Source organism: Cibotium barometz, chromosome 35 (genome assembly GCF_041138505.1).
Source record: "Cibotium barometz isolate CiBa-2024 chromosome 35, ASM4113850v1, whole genome shotgun sequence".
Lineage (NCBI taxonomy): Eukaryota > Viridiplantae > Streptophyta > Polypodiopsida > Cyatheales > Cibotiaceae > Cibotium > Cibotium barometz.
Window position 1 is genome coordinate 21,059,918 of NC_141080.1, and position 24,651 is coordinate 21,084,568.

General features: G+C 44.6%; 1 protein-coding gene across 2 annotated transcripts in view; it reads right to left on the bottom strand.

The window, feature by feature from the left end:
* Positions 1 to 10,369: 10,369 nt before the first annotated feature.
* LOC147618222 (zinc finger protein BRUTUS-like) overlaps positions 10,370 to 24,651 on the bottom strand; it is a 110,482-nt gene continuing 96,200 nt past the window's right edge. The window contains exons 7-14 of one of the 2 annotated variants that reach the window (XR_015262080.1): positions 22,964 to 24,617; positions 22,651 to 22,875; positions 22,421 to 22,558; positions 22,052 to 22,286; positions 21,870 to 21,929; positions 21,680 to 21,751; positions 21,344 to 21,601; positions 10,370 to 10,881 (exon numbers count right to left, since the gene is read on the bottom strand). Coding sequence is in view for 1 of the 2 variants with exons in the window: in XM_086774672.1 (XP_086630798.1) it covers positions 21,500 to 21,601; positions 21,680 to 21,751; positions 21,870 to 21,929; positions 22,052 to 22,286; positions 22,421 to 22,558; positions 22,651 to 22,875; positions 22,964 to 24,617 (2,486 nt within the window). In the remaining variant the exon portion in view is untranslated. The remainder of the gene's footprint in view (positions 10,882 to 21,343; positions 21,602 to 21,679; positions 21,752 to 21,869; positions 21,930 to 22,051; positions 22,287 to 22,420; positions 22,559 to 22,650; positions 22,876 to 22,963; positions 24,618 to 24,651) is intronic. The other variant, XM_086774672.1, reaches the window with a different exon arrangement.

Below are 24,651 nucleotides of genomic sequence, written 5' to 3' on the forward strand. Positions count from 1 at the left end.
TACTTCATGTGTTTAACTAAGGTTCAGTAAAGATGCATTCCAAGCTCTTATCATCAGTAAACCAACTGATGATAAGAGCTCTTATCATCAGTAAACCAACTTAACTAAGGTTCAGTAAAGATGCATTCCAAGCTCTTATCATCAGTAAACCAACTGAACGTTATTTCTCAATAAGTAATACCTCCATGCTAGATTGGATATCAATGTAGTCACATACACATAGATGTAGCAAGAAAGATGGAAGCCCAACACTCAAAGTAAATTGATGAGCATTGTGGCTGTTGTGCTACCCTCCTCAAATGGCTATCTATAACTGTTCGTAATTCAAGGTCATAGTTGTTTTACATAATGTTCTCATCACTCCTCCTCGATGGAGAGTTTGTAACAAACTTTTTATGCGTATATAGTGATATTTCAATTATGATTTATCACAAATTGAAAGAGATACGCTAAATGTGATTGCATAAATATCTCAATGTAAGAAAAAGAAAAAGTAAAGTGAGACCTTGAGTACAACACATTGAAAATTTAAGAAAAGTAAAAATTACAAAGGAAGACAGGATTTATTATGATCGCATTTATACATCAAGCGTTCTCTTTTTTGAGGAGGAAGGCAACTCTTCAACAGTGGTGAGCTCTTCTACAGTGGGGGGAGGGGGATCTTTTGTAGTTGGTTGAGGGAGCGCTCCTGAAAACGGGTTGTCCGAAATGGAGAAGCTCTTGTTTTCCCTGAGGGGGGGGAAGCATCCTCGGATCCTTCAAACCACACGCCAGTGCATAGGCTACATAGGCTAAATAATAATTACCTCTTAAAAAAAGGTGTCCAGGGCCCTGTCCAAAGGTCCGCATGGAAAATTCCTTATCCAAAAGAAAATTTTTGTCTACATTCCACCTCATTGGATATCCCCCTAGATACCTTGAAAGAACCTTCAATACATTAAGCATAGAAGTAACGTTCTCCTTCGAGAACCTTGAATGGTAGACCAGCACCTGGGGATATCTAAGGGACTTCAGGTAATTACCCAACGAGTCCTTTCCTAGTCCTACCGCATGACAAGCTCCAGAGGCATGAAGGATAAATAGATCCGACTCCACATACAATTGGAAGATAAAATTTAGAAAAGACTAGAACTTGCCAAACTGAATCGTTAATCAATAGAGCTACTAGCAATTCGTACCTTCTAATTTTCATCACCAACAACAATGTCTGGTTTCCATAGATTGACAGTTATACTATCAACTGCACAACTCAATGTTGCAACATCCATTCTCATAACGGGAAATGTTAAGCCTCTCCTGGGTAGCCCTAAACTCCTCTTTGGAGGGAAGAGTGGGCTCGTAAATGGCCGCATCTTGAAACATTTGACAAAGGGTATCTACCACAGACAAGAACTCCCTTTCCTCAAGTTTTCCATCTATTTGGAGGTATTTGTCATCTCCATGCTCGACAAACACTTCATCTTTGTCGGATGCTGAGCGATGATGGGGCAAGGTAGTAGTCCTGCCACAAATTGAATAGAGACTATATGTCTATGAAGAGGACATAATGTGTGCCTTCAATTGGAAACGAGGGTAAAATTGAGAAGGGCACATTCCCAACATCCTCTTCCGCATGTTGGCATGTGTCCTACTTGACAAGAATGATGGTGTCACAGCAAAGAGCCTCGATGTCCACATTCTAGGCCTCCCTCCTCTCCTCCTTCCAATCAATATCATCCTCTACTTTCAGAGCTTCCTGAGCTCCATCTTAGAGAAGACCAACCTTTACCTTTAGGTCCAGGTGAATCCTCGGAGTTCTCATCTAGTTGCAGATGGAGGTAGACGATCTCATAAAAGCGAACAAAGCTACATTTTCTTTTGCGGAGTGGGCATTTCCACTCCTCGAAGAGCAATGGATGACAACCTGCTAAGAAGGCATCTAACCTTTATACGACTTCCTTGGTCCACTTCAGGTCAAGGGAATTAACAAACGGAACACCTTCAAACTCCACTTGACCAGCAGCAGCATAAGTAACATTTGTGAACTCAAGGTGCTCAGTAGTAGCAAGCTGGGAATCAAGGGACCTCAGCACGTCTGCAAGAACAAACTCGACGTTGAACATTTTAAAAATCTTTGGCTAGCAATGGTGTTGTTTGACTTTGTAGATAAAGTCAAACAGCCTGACTTCAGGTGTCTCAGCAACAATTTCATCTTCCTCCTCCACAACCACAAAATAGTTTTGTAATCAACATCTCTTGTCAATAGCACATTGTTATAGGCAAGGGAAAAATGTGATCAACTTCCTTAGTTATAAAAGTGAATTCTAACATGAGGTACTAAACATGATTTTTTCGTATTATCATGCACTAAACACAATTTTTGTGAGTGACAATAACAACGCGATACGATTCATTTTTCAACATAGAATTACCCCCTATAACATTGTTGTGATCTTTTGTAATAAACATATCTTGTTAATAGCATCATGTTATAGATAAGGAAAAAATGATAATCAACTTCTTTAGTTGTAAAAGTGAATGCAAACATGAGGTACTAATCATGATTTTTCGTATCATCATGTGGTAAACACAATTTTTGTGAGCAACCACAACAACGTAATATGGGTTCTCTTTCAACATAGGACTACCCCGTGTCGCGTTGTTATGGTCTTTTATAATAATTATGTCTTGTTAATAGAATCATGTTATAGAAACGGAAAATTATGATGATGAACTTCCTTAGTATTATCTCCGTCCAAATACCAAAAGGCTACATACTTCCTCTTACTATTCTAACGTACAAAATTTCTGTGCGGTCTACCAACGCACACTTTCTGTGATCACCACTGAGTGTTTTTGTGCAGCATTTGACCCTCTATATACTTGTTGCCTTTTTTCTTTTTGTGCTGCTCGATGTGCTCTGTAAGGCCTCATGCGCTCCAATTCACTTTTAATTCATAATTTCAATAGAATCCTCCGGTAAAATCATTGGAATACTTCATGTAGACTGTTTGCTCTCACTTTCCCTCTTGCATGTCTGGTGTGGCGAAAGTATGTGTTTCTTACTTGATAGTGAGAATTCTCCATTCCCTGTGTTGACCATATTGATGGAGTTCCATACTCTTTCACAAACCATGGTAGATGGTTGTATATTATGTGTTATAGAAAGACAATTATGAATGAAATGAGTTCTTACCTTATAATGCGTGATGAATGAAACAAGTCCTTGTTGAATGAATGAAATGAATTCTACCATATAATGCGTGATGTTTAATTCACTCCATGCATCTTTCATCGATTTTCGAAATTTCTCGACGTTGGCTTCGAAGATGTCATTCTTGTCCCAACGTTTCTTCTCGCAGAAATGGAAGATCTTATCTATGGATTTCCACACATTTGCCTTCTTCATTCTTGCAATTCCATCATCCCCATGATCCTTTACTACATTATGCAATTCCTTCCACTTCTCATATAACACTAAAGTGCTCCTCCTCCTTGTTCTTACATTTTGTCTATTGTTGGAAAGAAAGCGCCTTGCTTTCACTCCACCAATTGATCGCTTTGATGGTACTTGAACACTCTTTCTTTACCGCTTTTCATTGATTATTATCTTAACGTTTCCCCCATGCAAGCCAATGTCAGATAGAACTTTTTCCAAGGCTCTGATAGCCCTTTTTCTCCTGCGTATAGGCAAGAGCTTCCAAGCAAATCCAATGTACAGGAATACGAGTTTCTCAATTATCCTACACAGTGCGTGCAATGTGTAGATATGTACTCTTGCAATAGGAATATCTAGCACAAGTCAAAAGTTTGGATTTTTCTAATGCCCACCGTACTTGCATGTTCCATGCAGTATAGGCAGGGGCACTTTACATTTCCAGCCTTTGAAATATTATACATGCACTACTTGAGTGTTTTCAAGTCTCCTGAAATATAAAAGCAAAAGAATTGTCTGGATCTTTCTCATGCCTGTTAGGGGCCCGTGACCAATTTCTTTTATCCATTGTGCTTTCATGTTCCATGCAGTATAAGCAGGGAAAGTCTCCTGAAATATAAAAGCAAAAGAATTGTTATTAAATTCTTCCTGTTCAAAAGAATTGTTTGGGAATGCTTTTTGTGCCATTCTCTTAATACAAGCCATACCTGCCATATAACAATCCACATTGAAAATACCTATATCTTCTACATGAACCCTTTCTCCTTCATTTTGCCTCCTAATTATGTTAGGCATGTTTATATTATGGAACACCCAATGGAGGGTATCATGGTCCTCCGTCACAACCTACATGATAAAATTGAAAGTGATATTTGACAAAGTTCATGAAACCAAAAATAAAAAGAATAAATTCATACCTCAAATGACCCAAGCCACCAAATATTGTTCTCTTCGACTTGTTAAAAATTTACAAGTTACATGCACTAAATGTAGCATCATAGAAATGTAGAAGTTTATTACCTTGCAGCTTGTATTCTTTTCTTGACTCCCTACCACTTGGATTAAGTTCCTCTATGTTCCTCAGATTCCTTTTTCTTGCTCTCATGCCAATGCGTATTGCTTTTACACGTGCAACATGTAATTTATTGTCAAGCTCCTATATTGTTTTAGATTGACACTCTATTTTGCACAAAAGCTGTGAACTTATTTCTTGAAGAGAGGTGTATATTTGTTGCAAATGACTATGCTCCAATTGTGCTCTGCAGAATTCAAGTCTTTTAGAACTCTATTCGATTGGCTTAGTGCATTGCAATCGCCAAGAAGTCCTTAGTGACCATCACCAACATATCTAATCAATGATGTTGGATTTGAGAATGAGAGTGTGCTTGAGGTTAGAGAATTATTTGGATACATAGATCCATCACACCATATGTCTATATGCTTTGAGCCTGAAGCTCTCATCTCTTCCATCTCTCTTCCATTGATTGAAAGCTGGGGCTGATTTCTATTCTTCAAAGATGCATGTTCTTCTTCAATTATTTGATATGGCTTCCTCTTCTCTCCCATATCAACGTGATGCAATTAAGTCACAATGTAGCACAATGATGAGCTCGCAATAGCCTAAGCTCACAAGAAATGCAATTGAATGTCTACAATGGGAGGGAAAAGTCACTTAAAGGGAAATCCTTCGCCAAAGAGAAAATAATTACGCTCAAAAAGTGCATTAATGAGAGCTCGTTTACTTATAGATACATATTGTGCCTTTATTCCTTCGATATTTATTATGCACCCATAGAACGACGGTATATTCTTGAGCATTTAAGAATGTCTAGACCATCGTGTTGATTATCTCTCTCTACAAAAATACACAAAAGGATAAAAAAGCCTTCTTTTTTCTAATTTTTGGGACACAAAAAATAGGGTGACGTGGACTATCCTACAGGGTCCCAAAATGAGTTCCAACTTTCCCTAATGCCTAATTCTTTTTGTTTTGACTTTATAAACCAAATATCTCTTTACATAATTCAAAACATCCTTTTTCATGCCAAGTAAAGATAAACTCTTCCTAAGTTTTGTGGTATTCTAAATGAGCTACCATAGGACCATCATGAGAGAATCTATCTTCCAACTTGTAGTATTGGATACACACAATCTTTTGTTAAAATAGAGACTTCCTTTTTCTAAGATGAAGCCTTCTATCTTAGGTATTTCTTATCCTTGCTAAAGTTTGTAGAGAATAGGTCTGAAAATTTGGTCTCCTGTTATCTAGTTTGGTCAAGAATTGAGTTGGATGGCATAGAGATAGCAGCAACAAAAGATTTCCTACTTAGAATATCTATGGCTATATTTTCTTTCCCTAGTCTATATTTAATCTCAAAGTCATTCATACAAAGTTTCAACCCATCTTCTATACTTCATGTGTTTAACTAAGGTTGAGTAAAGCTGCATTCCAAGCTCTTATCACATCAGTAAACCAACGAACGTTATTTCTCAATAAGTAATACCTCCATGCTAGATTGGATATCAATGTAGTCACATACACATAGATGTAGCAAGAAAGATGGAAGCACAACACTCAAAGTAGATTGATGAGAATGAGTGAAGTGACATGAAAAGGTTACACACCATACACTCAAGGAAAAAAACCTCCTAAAGAGGGAGAAAGTGCCTCACCTCATTATTAGCCTAAGTCCAAAGGAAACCTCGACAACCCAAGTGGTAAAGTTCTTAATCTCCTTCTTTTGCCACATAACGCTCCTTTGGTCTCTGAAGGTAACGTTGTGCTCGTAAACAAGTAACAACCTCTCAGTGGATCTCTTTCTCCACCACTTTGCTTGCCATATTAAAATCTCAACATGATTGACAAGGTCATGCGCATTAAGGTCCGGGCATCTAAGGGTCCTTTCCCCTCCCTTTATCTATGGTGAAAGAAAAATCACACAAATGATAGAGTGACTCGCTGGGAGCCTCATATCATAAGGTCCTAACACTTAGCTATTCTATCAGCTCCTCTCTGTGTCTAACTAGAACAATCCTTATGCAGAAAAGTTGAATGATCCTACACACATACATACATACATACATACATACATACATACATATATATATATATATCACATGTATGTGTATGTATGCATGCATGCATGTAAACATACATATGCATATGCATGTATACATGTATATGCATATGTATGTATGTATGTATACATGCACACACATGTACATATATATTATATGTATATATACATACATATATACATGCATACATGCATGTATATATGTATGTATACACACATATGTATGTATACACATATATGTATATGTATACACATATATACATATATACATGTGTATATATATGTATATATATATATATATATACATATATAATATGTATATGTATATGTACATACATACATATATACATACACATACATACACATACATGTATGTATATATACATGCATACATATATCTATCATCCACACACACACACACACACATACTGCATTAAGAGATCTCTCTCACATCACTAACCTCTGAGTCAAAACCATATAAAATAGAGGACTCTTGCATATACAAATGTACAGAGTGCTCTAGCCTTCCCTGAAAATGTATAGAGTACTCTAACCTTCCCCCAAGGACGAAATGTAGATCCAAATAATAAAATTTAAACCCAAATTTCAACAAGAACAATTAATGTTAGTGATGTTTTAAACAATGAACACTAACAATTAATGTTAGTGATGTTTTAAACAATGAATACTATTTTTTTTGCAATTATTAAAGGTAACTTATATTGTAAAAGTTTTCAAGGCAAAAGTTACCTGCATGTTTGTTTTTATTAAGTTGACATTAACCACCCTCACACGCTATGGAAAGATTTGTTAAAATATTGCAGTAGCATCGCATCCTGGCACATTTGGCGTGCTAGATGCAACGAAGCCATCGAGGGCACCCACACTCCGTCGGCTAAAAACATTATGAGTATATGGCTTGATATCATTCACACCCTCTGCGGTCGGTGGAGAGGGAGGTTCTGACTGCATGCGGAAGCGGCAAGAAGCCTTCTTGAGACTTTGGAGGCCTAGCCCTTTCCTCACAAATAGAAACGGTGACCCCATTTAGCATTACAAACCACCTGTGTGGTCGCCCTCCCCCTCCCCTTGTATGAGATAGCCTTTCTCCTCACAGAGCGGCCAGCCCCCGGAGGAGAAGCATCTCTTCCCCCTATGATCACTTGTCTCCCGCCCTCATATGAGACGAGTTTGTATTTAGCCCTTCTCGTGGTTGTACTTAGCCCTTTGTGATTGTTTTTTCTTTAACTAATTGAAGAATCTTTTGTTTAAAAAAAAGATTTGTTAAAATAATACATTGAAAGTTGACAAAATAATTTGACAAATATTGAATTTTTTTTTACTGTAACAATGCAATGCACTTAAATTCTCTGTAAAGTCACAAATCTTGCAAGTGCCTCAACTCATATCTTGGGAAGGACCTTCCCCCTGGCCTTATGGAGAGGACTCTTTCTCTGTTTGCCCCCTCAATGCTAATCCCTTCTTCAAACGGGCTTTTCTTGCCTAATAGGTGGGCACGCTTGTATCAATCATTGCTGCAGATAAATTCTTAATTTTTCATTTCTTAGTAAACACGTTTACATCTTGAGCTTAAGACCTTTAATCTACTCTTGCGCAGACTAAGATAGAGACTATTAAATCAGTCGGACTAAGGAAAAACTAAAATTGAGATAGAGACTATTAAATCAGTCGGACTAAGGAAAAACTAAAATTAATTAATTAATGAGACTAAGATAGAGACTATTAAATCAGTCGGACTAAGGTTGATGTGAATTATGTGAATAATGCTTTTGTAATGACTCTCAACCATCGCCTCCTCTCTCTCTCTCTCTCTCTCGGATTCGACACAAGGAGGTTCGATTGGTGGGTCAACAGCCACACACTGCAATGTGCACCAGTTATCTCGCGCTGCACTCTTTTTCTTTTCAACCTCACCTTTGACGATATAAAATGGCACAATAACCAACACATTGCATGCAATTGGTGAAATAGAGCGCTGTCGTCTTGAAGTGCAATTGCTTTAATTGCCTGCAAGCTACAATTCCGTAGGAATTTCTCATATATTTTAAAAATTCTATATGGAGGCAAATCTGTCATCGACTTAGCAGTTTGGGAGCAGGGTATCTAAGTCCCTTAAATGAAAACCCTCCCACTTGTTACATGTATATAATAATAGGACCACCCGGAGGGTTCGAGCTATAATAGAATTATAATTGCAGAGTTATCCGTCTCTCTCTCCTCACCAGTCAATTTCTTCTCCCATGCACTTTCGGCTTGGGGGGAATAATAACCATCCGAAGAAACACACCCCCCTCCTTCAACTAATCAAAATAAGAAAACCTTATTACAGCAATTGGTCCCTAAATGTATGTGTGCGTATCCACACAAACAATGTTTATTTATTTACTTAATGCAGGATGTGAAAAGATGAATGCCCCACTAGCAAGATGGTCAATGACAACAAATACCGCTAAATTTTTGTTGCAACAAACCAACAGTATTGCATAGTTTATGAGAATTGAATATTGTAAACCAACTTGAAAAGAATCATTTTTCTCTTGGAAGTTAGTTGCCTCACCAAATATCAATACTGTGAAGAGAGAGAGAGAGAGAGAGAGAGATTAAGCGTCTACTATGAGACCAAACTGATACAATAATGTCCATGGCATATCTCAGCATGGAATGGAAAATAAAACAAAAAGAAAACATAAACATAGCTATCTCATTGGGATGACACAAAACTGTCCATGGAAACTCATCATGGAATACTAAGAACATAGAAACATGAGAGCAACATCAGCTCCGAGTAGATGGTATACCACTCTCCAAAATATCAAGCATGGGGCTAATGAGTATGGCCGAGAGGCCTCCCTCAACTATGTCACGTGGAAAGGTAGCTCGATGGCAGTGGAGCATGTCCTGGATCTGGAGCTGATGAGGTGATCGTGGCCGACAGGGGGGCCGAGGGCATCGAGCACGCTGGAGTGCAGAGGCTCGGTCCAAGGTAACTCCTCTCGGGTGTAGTAGGGTCCAGAGCAGCTTGTGGAGGGTCCACAAGATCCACTATGTCGGTGTCCTCCACATCTTGGGTCTAGAAGAAATTGGTGATGGTTGACTGGTGAGGGAAGGGGCAGGGTGGCTGGGTCCAAAGCTCTCTCAAGGTGTCCCGAAGTGTCACGCATGATGGCAAGACTATTGTTAAAAGACAAAAACAAAAAGAATGCTAAATAAAAAAGGTCGCCAATGTAAGAAGTGTGGTCCAAACACACCCAGCGTTGTATAAAAAAGTGCACTCTAGGGATTCTGCTCCTCGGCCTCTGGAACAAGTTTCTCTCGGTCAAGGATTGACTGGGGGCGGTTACAGAGAAGGGGTGCTCACATATGGAATCATAAGAAATATAAGATAAGTCCGTCATCACACATATGGAATCATAAGAAATATAAGACAAGCCCGTCATCCAAAGCTAGACACTTGACCACCCCTCCTCTCTTAAGACCCTCCTTAGCATAGCAGATAGAAGTATACTGTCACAGATTCTCTCTTTGGATCTCAAACGAACCTCTACATTTTCTTTTTTTTTAACAAAGGAAATTGAATCTGCCCCTGATCTCGTTATTAAAGGGGCATCTGAATGGATATTAAATTTCCAGCTCATTTTCTTTTGATGTCCAGCAAATGAGAACTGTTGTGTGCATCTCATGCTTGTTGGCCCCATGCAATGCTATCTCACATCACAAGCATTATGGTCACAAGCATATATCATCTCTCTGGACACATGCTGGCCTATAGATAAATGTGAAAAAACTTGTTTTCGATCAAGAAGGCACAATAAAGCAAGTCATTACTATTAAACCTAAAACAAGGGCACAATAAACCTTGACGTGGAACATTTTCCCATCTTTTAGAACCTGAACATGAGCATTTAGCATTTACATCAAATTGGTGTTACACAAGCCAAACTAATACATGACTTGATGAAGCCTTCCCGCAGGCATACCAAAAACCTCTGCTGCATTTTTCAACCCTTGACAAGCAGTTCAAGCAGAAACTTGATTTAGTTGCGCACAAAAATGCAATCTTGCACGCAAAGTAAACTAATCTACAAAGATGATGATGACTGTCGTTATGCACGTATGTTTGACCAGAAATGCTTTTATATCTGCTTTGATGAGATGCCCGCCGTCTTCAAAAAACTGAGAAAATGGGGAGCCTTGCCTTTGTGAAGTCAGCATATTTAAAAAGCCAAGCACCTTTCTCATATGTAACACCACAAGGATGCAATCAGGCTTTCTGAAAAAGCTTTGGATGTACCACCAAACAATTTCTGGAGGTTCTTTGACAGTAACTTCTGCTCTCCTGTGTTATGAGGTACAGTATGTCATGGATCCCTGTCACCAGAGACCAGAAACACAAAGAAGTTAAATGACTCCTGACTCCTCCCTGAGCTCACTTTCTCTGAAACCTTTCTCCTCCTCTGAGTCCTCTCCATATCAGCTCATAAAAAGGGTCATCACTGAGTTTACAATTCCCAGCTCCCTCGCCCCAACAAGTCCCATGCCCCCTTGCGACAAGCATGCTAACAATCCAACCAGATATTAGGTCACATTCAAAGATGTGCTATAAAGTAACACAATACATGTGGCCCATGGAATTAGAAAGCTTAGCGATTGAACTGTGTATCGTAAACTGTGATATATGTATACCTGCTCCTTTGTTTAAAGATATTCAATGACCCTTCTCTTACAACCCCACACCCCCCCCCCCCCCCCCCCCAAAAAAAAAAAACAAAACAAAAAAAACCCAAAAAACTGCTGATGTAACACACGCAGAAACTAGTTATATTAGTAAGCAGCAAGAACGTGCTGAACACTCATTAATATAGAAGGAAGGGGAGGGAACAATGCTAACAACACTGATTAGGGTCCCACAAGAAAGTTAGAAACTTCAACTGGACTGCATTGACTATAGACTCGTTTTTCTTCCACAAAGAGATGACACCCACTCTCTTCTGCATTCTCTCCTGCTGCTGCCTGCGTACCTAATGAAGCTTGCCCTGCAAGGAGATCACTGCTGTGTTTACTTGCTGCACCAGCTGCTCTCGGACCGGCAAACAGATGCGCACAACGCTTAAGATCAGATGATGAGGAAAGGATGGACCTGGCCACCTTTATACAGGTATACAGGGGGCTGATCGGCTCCTTCTAAGCTACCCGATAGGCTGGTCCGCGGTAGTCCACTGGCCCTACAACCTGACCTTGGGCTGTGTGCAAGGGCCCACCTGCCCCATTACTGGTCGCTCAGACCAAGGATACCAAAGGGCAGCCTTCTGGCTCACGCACCCCTTTCCAGCTTCCAAAAGGTTTCTCTTGCTAGCATTAGTTGCCCAAGGACTTCAAGTTTAACGTCTAGCACTGACCTGCCTGACTCTAACTGACTTGACCAGAACCCGGTGCCCGACAGCTGCCTTATAAGCTCCCAAATCCCATGTCTTCCTTTACATCTTGCAAGTGCATTACAAGGACAGTGGAAAGGACTTGCACAACATGACCTGACCAACCATGGTGGCCCACTGCCAACTCGTCCCTGGACAACGGGCTCACAAAATGCGTAGTTTCCTTTCTCAAGTCCTTGCCCTTGTCTGTACAACATGTCGGTGGGGGATGCATGTGGCATCCCCTTTTGCTTAGCATGTTGAAAGTGACTGCATTGCTTCTAGGTAGTCTGTTAACAATGCCGGATGCTCCAAAAAGAATTCTTTGTGATGCCAAACTGCTTCAGGGATCCCTCTATCCCAAAACTTCGTGAGGTACAAACGTTTGCAAGACCGGTGCCATGTTTGAGGTGATGGAGGACTATCTGCTCCAGTATCAACACTTTCACCTCATTGAGCACTTCTTGGTTGTGATTCATCAAGAAGATATTAAGGTATGGGACGAGCATAAGGCTTTAGCCAACTGACGAGGAACACATCATGTACAGTCCAACTCGGCTGAAGGTGGAGCTTCATTAGGTCTTTATTCATTTTCATCATGATGAAGAAAGATCTGAAGCTACGAACGGAAAAATTTAAACAACACTTGCCCACTTGTTTCAACCTCTGCTTTGATTTTCATAATCAGGAGAAATACTTGATCCCCTCCTGATAACATGACGTCTCTTGTTGGCCTACCAGGTACAAGCCTCTTGCGCTTTGGCCAAGCAATCCTTAACTGCTTCTAGGACTTCTTGGTAGGTCTCTGTGATCTACTTAGCTTCAGGCAGATAGAAATCCATTCTCGTCATCTGAGACTAGAATGGGTGTCTAAATGCAGCTTTCTACCGATCCTACCAATAGAAGACAAAAAAGACTCATTTACCATAGCTTGTACCAAAGGCAGAAACAGCTCCCACTTATTTTGATGTTCATTACATAACGTTTCAGCACATCATTAAAGGCCAACTGGTGGTATATCTTGGTTTGGTTATCTATTTGTGGGTGAAAAACACTTCAAAAATTAACGTCAGTACCAAAGTTATCAAAGAATCCACCCTAACAATGACTAGTAAACTTTGCATCCCAATCTCAAACAGCAATACCGAGTAAACCAGCAATTGGATACTTTCGACATATAAATAGTCAAGCAACATCCTTGGCAATAGCAATAGACAAGCATGGCTTTGGCATGACAAATTTACTAAGCGGATCAACAGCGGTCGAGCAAAAACTGCTTCACTTTCCCATTTCCCTTAGTTTGTCAAACATTCATCAAGATATCTTAGAAAGCTTCATCGAGAGTGGAGCAGAGGCTACAACAGCCATGTTTTCTTCCCATAATGCACTTTCACCTTGTGACAAACGAGGCAATGCCTTGGGTAAGTAAAAACATCGTGTCTCATCTTTGGACCATAGAAATTCCATTTCAACTTTTTCACACCCCCGATAACCACTTAGTGCCATGCATGTCATGAAAAACTTGAGTCCAGACTCCAAAGACTCTACAAGACACTCAATGGGCATGTGCATCACATCTGTGAGTACCACATGGACATGGATCTCAGCATCAGCCGGTATCTTGGCAAGGTAAGAGGCTGAATATGGGCAGATTGGAGCAGTTTTGGCAGCCCAAACGGTGCCAAACATGCCCAAGACATGCTTTTTGAAGTTTATGATGATGTTTTTGGACATGAAAGGTGCTGGGTGACCTGAAAACGACCAACAATCAGCCAACTATTAACCCTATATAAAGGGCAATATACAATAGATAAGGGTTACATCTCTTGTCTTCTATGTGTTTGCAAGTTAAGAATATAAGTGTTAATCTCCTTTACTTCGCATTGGCTTCTGCATGCGTGTATCACTCAGTCCTTGTAAAGAGACAACCACATATCAAGAAAAGACTAGGTCCATTGGCGCTTCTAAAGCTAGAGCCTACTGCATAAGGATGTACTCCAAACTTGTATATTGTGCTTCATCTTATCTAAATCCTGCCCTCTTGGAGACAAACGCCCTCAACATATTCTTCATAGTCTAGTTAGCTCACTCCGTTTGTTCTTTTTACTCGGGATGCGGCAATCTCCTTTTACAAAAAACCTCTCTTGCTCATAAGAAGGCAGAGCAGAGATCCAATCAAGGCAGCTAGGGAGACTCTCCCTAGGTGCAAAAGGGGTACAAAGATCAGTACAAAAAACTGAGAGCTATATCATTCAATAGGAGGGGGGAAAAGCCAGACAGGTGGCCTGTAATGCCAGCGGGGGACTCCCGCGTGTAGCGTATAGAAGGGGACGCTGCGCCAAGTGGTGTGAAGGCCAAGTGCCGCAAGATCGCCGCATCCGAGTCGCCCCGGATGCGGTCATACTGTCCGCGCAGGGTGTGGATCGGCTCCTGCCAAATCCCCCGTGCCAAATCCCCCGAACAGTCTCTGCTGGTGGCTCCAGTCTCCTATGTCCAGACGGTGGACGAGAAGTCCGGTGAAGGAACAAGGCGAGGCTGGCCCCTAATGAATCTGATAGCCTGGCCCGTATCCCAGAGCAGGCCCTGACGATGTCGAACAAGCAGCGGCACCCCACGTATACATGCCCTCTGGAGAGAGGGGGACCAAAATGCGCAGCATCCTCAGCCAAATCTGTTGCGCCTGTGGACAGTCCCATAGGCAGTGTCTCTGTGTCTCCAAAGAGTGGCCGCATCGGACACAGGCCGCCGGAAGACCACTGTAGACAAGCCAGGTGCCAACTGCAGAGCCCCTGTGGGAAACCAGCCACTGAAAAGTCGAGATCCTGCGTGCCTGTCGACTAGCCCAAAGCTTGGTCCAAAAATCCTCCAGGAACTCCTTTGAGAGTCCCTGCAGCCGCCAATGCTCCGCTGCGGCTGGAGAGACCATCCTCCTCGCAGTCACAATATGCCTCCCCAACCGAACAGTGTACTGGAAAAAGGTAATCTCTGTGGCCCCGGGGGACGCATAAGGATCATGCCACTCATACTCGCCAGGGTCCCACTGGAGCCGGGCCAAAGGGCGCGCATCATATGCCCAAATGCGCCAATCGCAGGGTCTGGATCAATATGCCACTTTCGGGAAGCGGCGGCCACTACCCGTATCCTCTGAAAGATGCACTCTGCAACCAAAGGCGACTCCACCTCCACTCTCTGAAGTCTACCCTCATCCTGGATCTCATAGTAGAGGCATCTACCATCCTCAGTGCAAGCTCTGACAACAATCAGGATCTCCAACTGTGTAAAGGCTCCCATCCATCGTGGGGCCGCTGGCTCGAAAGGCGTGAACCACTCCTCAGTGAGTGCCTCCTGAATGTCATCCCGCATAATCAGCCTCCCTCTGAAGTGACTCAGCCTCTCCACCTGGACCTCCTCCGGGAGACTGCAAAAGGCCTGCCAGTCTCCAAAACTGCGTGTTGGGCCTGCCGCCAATGGTCCCCAGGCTAGACGAGGCCGAGAGCCCAGCATATGACCCTGCTCAGTGCGTACCGCGGGGCTCCATATGAGCGGCTGTCTGGCCCGCTCCTCATCACAAGTAGGAGGTCTCTGAGAAAGCCCCGGTCTCAGCAGCTCCCAAGCTCGCAGGATGCTCAAGGCAAATCTGTCCTCCTAGCCTCTACTGAGGCCTGTCCTCCTCATCTCTATGAAGATCCATCGTATCTCTGGTGCCCAAGTGCCCCCTGCTGGAGGAGCCCTAGCCTGCAGTCGCTGAAAAAGAAGCTCCTTCCAAGGCTGAGCGCCTGGAAGCAGCCCCCGAACAATAAGCTTCCCCAATAAGGCTCTACTCTGATCAACTGGATCTATAATGCCCTGGGCCAGTGGAAGAGTAATAACTGCCCAAGCAACCTTAGCCCGGGCTGGCTGACCATCCCGCCCAGACCAGAGAAAGTTCCTGGTCAGCCTCTGTACCTGGCTGATACAAGAGCTCGAGAAGATCCACCAAGACGTGATGTACCACATGGTCGCTAGAAGCACCTGATTTGTCACCACCACCCTCCCAGCCAAGGATAGCCGAGCTGTACTCCAATACAAAAGCTTCTTCCGAATACTCAGAAGAAGCGAGGCGATCTGCTGCTCAGGTGACAAATCAAGTCCAATCTGGCATCCCAAATACCGCACTGCTGTGCCAGGAGGAATCCATCTAAAACCCGGGTCTGGGCTCCATGCCGAAGTGGGAGCGCTACTGATCCAAAAGGCCAGTGTCTTGCGCCAATTGATCAATGCTCCCGAAGCTGTCCCAAAAACCTGTAGCGACTGCTCTGCCCTCTGAAGATTGGCCTCCTCGCCATGCAAAAATAATCCCGTGTCATCAGCAAACTCAGAATCGAGCAGGTCCTCTCCCCGGATTGGGAGCTGGAGTCCTCTCAAACCAACCTCCTCTGCTGTCAGATACATACTCATGGCCTCAGCAAAGAAGAGAAAAAGAAACGGGGCGAGAGGGCATCCCTGACGGACTGATCTGGTCAACTCAAAACTCGGCCCCCGTCCTCCTGCCATCAGCACCTGGCTACGGGCTGTGGAATATAGAGCCGCCACCCCTCGAATCCAGACTGGCTCAAAACCCAGGCGAAGCATAGTGCCCTCTAGGAAACCCCAATCGACTCTATCGTATGCCTTCTCAAAGTCGAAAAGCATAACGACCAGGTCCTCACCGAGAAATCTAGCTCGGGCCGTCGCCTCCCAGAAGGTGAAAATGTTGTCAAGGATACTGCGCTCCTTGACGAATCCTGTCTGAGTAGCATGAATCAACTCCCCAAGGAAGGGCTGGATCCTCAAACTCAAGGCCTTGGCCAGGACCTTGTAGACAGTATTGAGCATCGTAAAAGGTCTCCACTGCCGAATATCATCAAACACTCCCTCCCCCTTGGGGATAAGAAAGATCAAGCCCTCTGAAAAGCTCTGTGGCATCACCCCAGTGTCCAAAACATTAGTCCCTCCCTGCCGGCGATCCGACCGAGAAAAACTAAGACTGTCCTGAGAACGAGAGAAAGCCTCATGCTGCCATGCATCAGTAATCCGCAGTGTCATGCAAAATCGCTCCCAAGCTGCAAGCTCCGTGCCGTGCACGGTAACATGACTACCTCCCACCCTATCTGCCGGGTCCTCAAGCATGTTGAAGTCTCCTCCGACACACCAATGTGCGGCCTCGGGCAATGCATCTGTAACAAGGGTCCTCTGCTCTGGCACTAGCATGGTTAGGCGCATAGACATTGAGCACGCCAAAGAGCTCATCATGCATCCTCAGAATAACATACTGTGCCCTACCCGGCACAATGACCCCGCGATCCACAATGGCCTGCCGCCATGCATCTGCAATGACCATCCATACTCCTCCCTGCCCACCCAAGGGGCCAAACCCTGCAGACCAAAAAGTGTCCCATCTGCCAGGCATCACGGAACCATATCTCCGAATCCTGCTCTCACTCAAATGGTGCTCCTGCATCATCAGAATATCAATATTGCCCCCAACCAGGCATCTCTGAAGCTCCTGCCTCAAGCATCCACGATAGCGTACATAGTGTGCGCCGCCAAGGCCCTGTACATTCCATGAGATGATCCTCATGGATGACCTGCTGAGGTGGAGGCTGTCTCAGCCATACGGCGGGCCTTCGCAAGCGGCTTGAATGGAGAATAGTCCCCATCCGAGCGGCTACGAATCTGCCCACCTGGTGTGCTGCAAGAATCTCGGACCAGGCGCCAGTGGCTGTGTCCCATGGCGACTGCCTCCCGCTCAGAGAGAGCAACCACATGTATACATACATATCCAGGGTCGCGTGCTATGTCTGCCACTATGTGAACCAAGTGGCGAACCCCGGAGGCATCCGCACTCCTGGAATCAAAGAAGTGAGCCAGCTCCCAGAGTCGGCCTATCACGTCTGTCACCTCCAGATCGCTCACATGGTCAGAAAACTCAACTGCCTGAGTCTTCAGAATGCTAAGAGCGAGATCCAGAGTCCACTCCCGGCCACTAGTGCCGCAAAGAGGGAAGGAGAAGGCCACCGCTGAATCAAGTGCCTCCTCCCCTCGGGCCGGAGGTATCACCACATGCACTCTGATGGGTGTTGGCTCATGGGGGCCCTCCCCTCCAAAAAGCCGTGTGAAGGAGTAGTCAAAAGCCTCCGAGCGCTGTCGAGCATCGACCCTACTCAGCCGACTGCGGATAGAAGATATCCGTGAAGCCCGAATCGGCATGGTAGGTCTCCTCTGCGGAGCTCGAGCAAGGTCGGTGCTCAGTGCCCGTCGGACAGCAGGTGAGCACCAAGGTACTTCCAGGGCCTCTCGGGGAGCTGAGGCGAGCGGAACGGGGGGGGGGAAGGGGGTGGGGAAGGAGCCGTTGACAAAACCGGAGTGGGAACGGGAGGAGGCGAAGGCGACAGCGAGGCGGGAGGGGGGGACGGGGGAGGGGGGGTGGGGGTGGGGGTGGGGGCGAAGGAGGGGGTGCTGGCATCTCCAGATCCTTAGGCTGCGCTGGGGTCTCCTCCTTGAGGGGAGCAAAACTGTTCCTCACTGGAACCCAGTGATGCTGAGACTGTGACTGCTGCTGCATCGGCCTCTGGGCCTGCTGCTGTGGCTGTCTCTCTACGGCGCCCTTGTCCAGGCTGCCAATCTGAGGTCTCCGTGGGCTGAGCAGGTGTCCCAGAGGCTGCCTGTCGAGCCGCATCTATGGGCGGGCCATCGCGGGCCTGCTGTTGTGGTGAAGGTCGGGGTCTCCTGCGAGGGCAAGCCTTGGCCAGGTGACCGACCTGCCTGCATATAAAGCACTGGTTCGGGAGCCCCGAGAACTCCACTCTCTGATCAATCCATCCCCCCCCCTATCCTAGGTAGCTGAATGACCTTTGGAAGGGAGGAGATGTCAGGAACCAAAACCCTGACTGAAGGCAGGCCAGCTGCTCTAGCCACCATTGAAGCTGCTGTGGGGCCAGTCTCAAGCACCGAGCCCACCAATGCCCCTATCCTAGAAAGGAGCGGAAGGTACTCGCGACGGAGTCCAAGGAAGCAAACTGTGACATGAAAAGACACTCTCCTTGCTCGGCCGCTGCTGGGTCGAAGCCATGCTGCCAAGGTCTGAAGAAGGCCCGAGCGCCCCTGATGTCCAGGGGACTCATGGCTAGGACCTGGGCCGCGCTCTGGGCTGTCTCGAACTCGATCTGGTAGTGTCCGCGGCCCAGTAGCTGAACGTCCAGGATCTTGCCCACATCTGCGAGAAGGCGGGCCTAGAGAAGATCCTGGATCTCCCCTCTGCTGGGGCGAGTGCCAACTATACGGCAGATGGTGGAATGTGCCTGGAGGCGTTCCACCTTTGCGGCGAGGCTCGCTTCCTCTTCCGGTGAAAGAGAAAGACTGATGGGGGTATCCTCAGGGGCGGGCGAGGGGGCTGCGAAAGAGTCCCTCTGAGGTGGGGCAGAAGGAGCCTCCATCAGTGTCTCAAGCTTTGTCGAAGGCGAAGCGTAAACGGAAAACCCTGCAGGAACCGAGTTGCACAAACGGCGGGGCGAGGAACGGCGGAGGAGGGGGAGAACAAAGGGGGGCGGAAAGAAAAAGAGGGGAGGGATTTACAAATACAGGCGGCAAGGGCGGGGGGGGGGGGGGGGGGGGGGGGGGGCGCTAAAGAGCAGAGGCGGGGGAGAGGTGAGGGCAGATAGGAGGCGGGGAAGGGGTGAGCGTACAGGCTGCAGCACGAGCGGGGGGGGGGGGGGGGGGGGGGGGGGAGCGGAAGCTTCGGCGAGCGAATTGCCTCGAAGTTGAAAAAAAGGTGTTGTGCTCCTTATTAGATCACAAAGAAGATAAGTGATGTGGCTTATCGATTAACACTGCCTCAAGGAATCAAGATTCACATTGATTGTTTGGAAGACCGCCAAAGTGAGGCTTATGATATTATTCTTGTGGAGGAGATTCCTAACCTAAAAAATATGACCATATTTGCCTGAGTGAATTCTAGATCAGCATACTAAACGGCCTAGAGATGAGGTCTGAAGGGATCCTTAAAATTTGAGGTCTCTTAGGAGAGTGTACACAATCTGGAGAGTCATTTTGTGGGTTCATTGCTAAGGATATCAATGATTCTAAGGAGGAGAAGTAATGACAGCATACCAAGCTTAGGGCTGGGTAATAGATCTAACATGAGGTTAAGGTAACCTGAAAGCTTCAATTATTCATTTCTTGACTATTGGACTAGCTGTGATGCAGTGGATTAAGACCTCTAATCTTGTGACTAAACAAGTATTGATGAGAACAACGCTGTAACGGCACTTAACCAATTCAACAACAATACAAATGGACAACCCGACCAACCCTATGGATTTTTTAATTAATTCAACACCACCACATGACCAAGGACACACACTAGGGCTGGACAGACCGACCACTCTTTAAGGATTACAATAGAGAAAGGTAATTATATCCGCTATGTCTCTAGACATCTCTAGACCTCCAGCTCAGGAGCGAGCCTGATGAGCTCCAATGTTGGACGATGAGCTAGTTCCTTAGTAAAAAAAGCTACGGTTCTTATTACCATCATTTTAATGCATACCAATCATCAATAAATAAACACCTGCACAAGAAAATACTCCCAAGTCTCAACCATAACATGAGTGTTTGACATAGATTCCCTAAAAACCACAGGAATGTCACTCTGGAGTCTGCATGATGGTCCTCTGACAGTTAACCCTATGAAAGCCTTCAATAAGCCTAGCCCTCTTTGTCTTTGGGAGCTCTTTATAGGGCATCTATAAACCAAAGGAGGTGATTGGATCTCTATCCTACTTAGACTGCTGTATATAGCTACTAGGAAAGTGACAGTTTCTCAAGCCTGATGGGAGGTGCACCAAGCTCTATCGATGATAGCGTTAAGAATAAGCCTCAAACATGATTCTCATAGTCCTTTCCTCTCCTCTCTTTCCCTTACCTTTATTTATTGTTTCCTTTCTTCTTCCTTCCCTTCACTTCTCCTCCTCCCCTTGCTGCTGATGTGGTGCACAAGGCGCTTCCAGTTCTCGCCCCTTCAAAAGTCTTGTTTCTTTTCTAATTTCCATTTCTCTTTTTGTTTCCGTTTCCCTATTACCCATTATGATGCTAATAATAGATATCTGGTCCACTAATAGTCCACCTCAAATGTGGTTCCCACTTACCACACAAGCATCACATGTGCTGATCAGAGAGGAGGTCCTTTCTGGGTTGATCTCAAGAAAGAACATCACACAATGAGTTTTGCCTCTTCATTTTTGGACTACAGTCCTCTGACCTCCCTCATACTTGGAGTATGACAGTTTCCCAAAAACATGTGCATTGATACTCCCAATATGACAGTCGGTGTGCAAGTCATTACAACCATAGAGGAGTTACCCAACAAATGCCGAGACGACCTGACTAAAAATCAAACTCACTTTAAGATCATGAAGTATGATAGTGATCAGCTTGAAAGTCTGCAAAAAAGGCCAAGCTCTATGATATTTCGAACCTCAATCATTCAATCCCATGTGTCATTCAGTCCCATGTGGTGAGGACTGGGTGTAGAATTAGTGGGTTTTTTATCATGCACCTTAAATTGCCCGGGTGTTGTAAGAGCCACATTTGCTGCACTTATGATACAACCAATGAAATGGAGCCCTGCCCTTCTCTTCACAGTCATTGCAAAGAATATCCTGCGTAGCAAATGCAAATCAGTAATCTGTTGACCACTCAAAACTTCACAGCCACCAGATAAGATAATTATAAATTACCTGCTGCCTATCTCTATACTCCTCGGGGAGCTGTTCAGAAGCCAGTAAAGCATCAAGCATGCCAAAATATACCTGTCCCATAAGATAAAGCCTTCAAAAAACTGAAAACTAGGTGGGTAGTTTCTCTAACAGTTGAATATCTGGAAATCCTGAAAGTAATATCTGGAAATCCTGATAGTTTCATACTTACATCCATATCCCCTAGAGACTTACTGCATATAGGACAAGTGTAATGGCTGTATGTATAGGCCTGTGCAATGAAAAGGCACTCACATTAGACTTCTAGGCAAGGGGCATGTACTCAACAGACCAGACTAACTTAAGAAGATGTGTCCAACTGATGCAACATTCCACAGAGCCTAAAGAGCATACCCGATAACAGGCTGAGTGCATAAAGTGGCCGCATGAGAGAGCCTTCACCGGAGTATGAGACGTGAAAAGAAAATCATGACAAATAGGGCAGTTTGATTCCAAACCCCTTTCCAGACATTTGTGACTTGTCAGCGACGTAGACATGCATGCATTACATGTCATGCAATGGAAAAAGTCAACCCCTAACCCTTTTCCGACTCTACATAAGTTACAGGACGGACAATGATAGATATCCCTGCAGACAAAAAACCAGACACCATTGAGGAAATAGTACATACTTCTGTATAATATGAAATAGTACATACTTCCGTATAATAGGAAATAGTACATACTTGTGTATAATATGAAGAGCAAAAAATTATTGTATACCTCTTATCATCAAATAGCTTGCAGATGCTGCAATAATATTTTGCCATGCAAAAGCCATCACAAGAAGGAGTAGCACAGTACTGTGCAACTGGTTGTACCTCAAGACATTTCATGCACATCATCTCCTGTGCTGCTTGCCTGTCATGACGGCAACCCACTATGTAGCAGAAGTATTGGTAGAAAACACCTAGTAAGACAGCCTAACCACACAAACCAAAAAGCTAGATCACCTGTCCATGGTATGATCACTAACTTTGTCGTGGCAGAACCTGCAAGGGAAGAGAATCCCACAACAGGCAGCCCTAATTTTGCAGTTCCTCTTATAATGCTCACAACCAAAAACATCTTCATTTGAGTCCATGTAAGATGGGCAGCGTCCAGGGATGTCTTCATGCTCACAGCTGGTAGATGACAGTAATGTTCTAGACGGATGCTGTTGAGCCACAATCCAGCGGCTGCAACAACAACATTGCAAAGCAAGGTGTCTAAAGAAATCCTTACTCGAGAATTTTACTAGTGTCAAGAAGTAAAACAATAACAAACCTGGTCATTAGATTCTGCATGAGATAAGCTTTGCGGCGAGGATCAAGTGATGTGTCCCCCGAGACCTTCCTAACAGCAGCCTCAAGCTCCTTTTCGTTCATCCTAAAAATGTCTTGCCAACCCGGCTTGAACTTTGCCTTACTTTCCTCAATCTTTCCTTTAAAAACTTGCTCACTGACGGTATCTTTCTGTGTTTCCATGCCAGAAGGAAGCCTATCACAAAGTTCATGGCTTTTCAGCTCCTCTTTTTTTGAGTTGGCAACTGGGTCTACCATGCAAGCCTGAGTAATCCCTTCTCTAGGATTACTAACAAGTGCCTCAACTGTACCATCCTTGCCTCCATTGCTTTCTAACCTGCCTTTTGAAAGGTAATCTGCCACTAGCTGTAAGCTTTCTGGAGTTCCAGATTCAGGTACATCTTCATCTGATACAGAAGATTGTGGTGATCCGGTAGGAGACTGTTTCCACCACGCCCGTAGCCACTTGTCAAACATTGTGTTTCGAGTAGCTTGCCGCCATGTATACATCATAGTGTTCTGCTCCTCCTGGGAAAGAGCTGTAGTCACCCAAGGAAGCATGGCCTGTAAAACCTCTGCTCCAGTAGTGCCTATAATCTGTCCAACTAATTTTTCTTGCTCTTCTATAGTGAAATGCAAAGAAAACAGCGGCCATAACTCCAGCTCTTCTCTAGATACATGCTGATCTAGAGTGACATGCACAGACTTACACATGCCCTGTAACTTTGCAGCGAGACCTTGCTTGTATAGCACAAGGTTCTCCCATGGGTAAATGCTGCCTTCTTGAGACCCCTGCACCCCAGGATCTTGTCCGCGTAAACGTCCATGTAGCATGGAAAGCTCAGAGAGCACATGTGCTATTTCTTTGAATAATTGCTCTTCATGCTTATGATCAATTGTGTATGAGTGGCTCACATTATGAAGAGTCTCCTTCGCTTCTAAAGCTGGGAACACTATCTCATCTTCAGCATTGCTATGAGCACGATATAAACCCCATAGAAGCTGGAATCGCCCAGTAAACTGCCTTAAGAACCCATCATCACAATCAGCTAGCCCTGCAGACTCATCATCAAGGTACTCCAGGTCCTTTCTTATAGCTTTGTGGAACTGAAATATCGTGTCAATTGGCTTAGGCACTGCCTCAGCACTAGGAGAATCAGGTTCACCTCCCAGACCAAACAATCCAGATCCCAAATAACCACTTTGCAGAGGATTTGAAGGCAAAGACTGAAGAGATCTCCTCCCAGTTCCAGCTCCAAACCCCAGGCTGCTCCCACCTACTCCTAAACCAGGTACACAGCAGGACTTGGTTGTCCTACATGTTTCTAACTGGGCAGCTTCCACAGAAATCAACTCTTGTGTATCTACTCCATTGTCATACCTTGGACGCTTCTGTGACCTCCCCTTGGTACTTGCACAATCATCTTCTCTTCGCCTCTCCAAAGAAGAGCCGAGGGAAGGCACTGCACAACCGGAGCTACATTCAGTATTCCAGCTAATAGACCTTTCAGCAATGCAGTCACCTGTAGTGTTTGAGCAAAAGCAGCTGAAACTTGCTGGCACCACAGGTTTTTGAGCCCATCCTTTGCAAGCCCATCCCAAAAGCAATGTGATCAAGGCTACATCAGAAGCTGGTGCTGCACAAACACGCAATAAGGATATTTAGCAAAG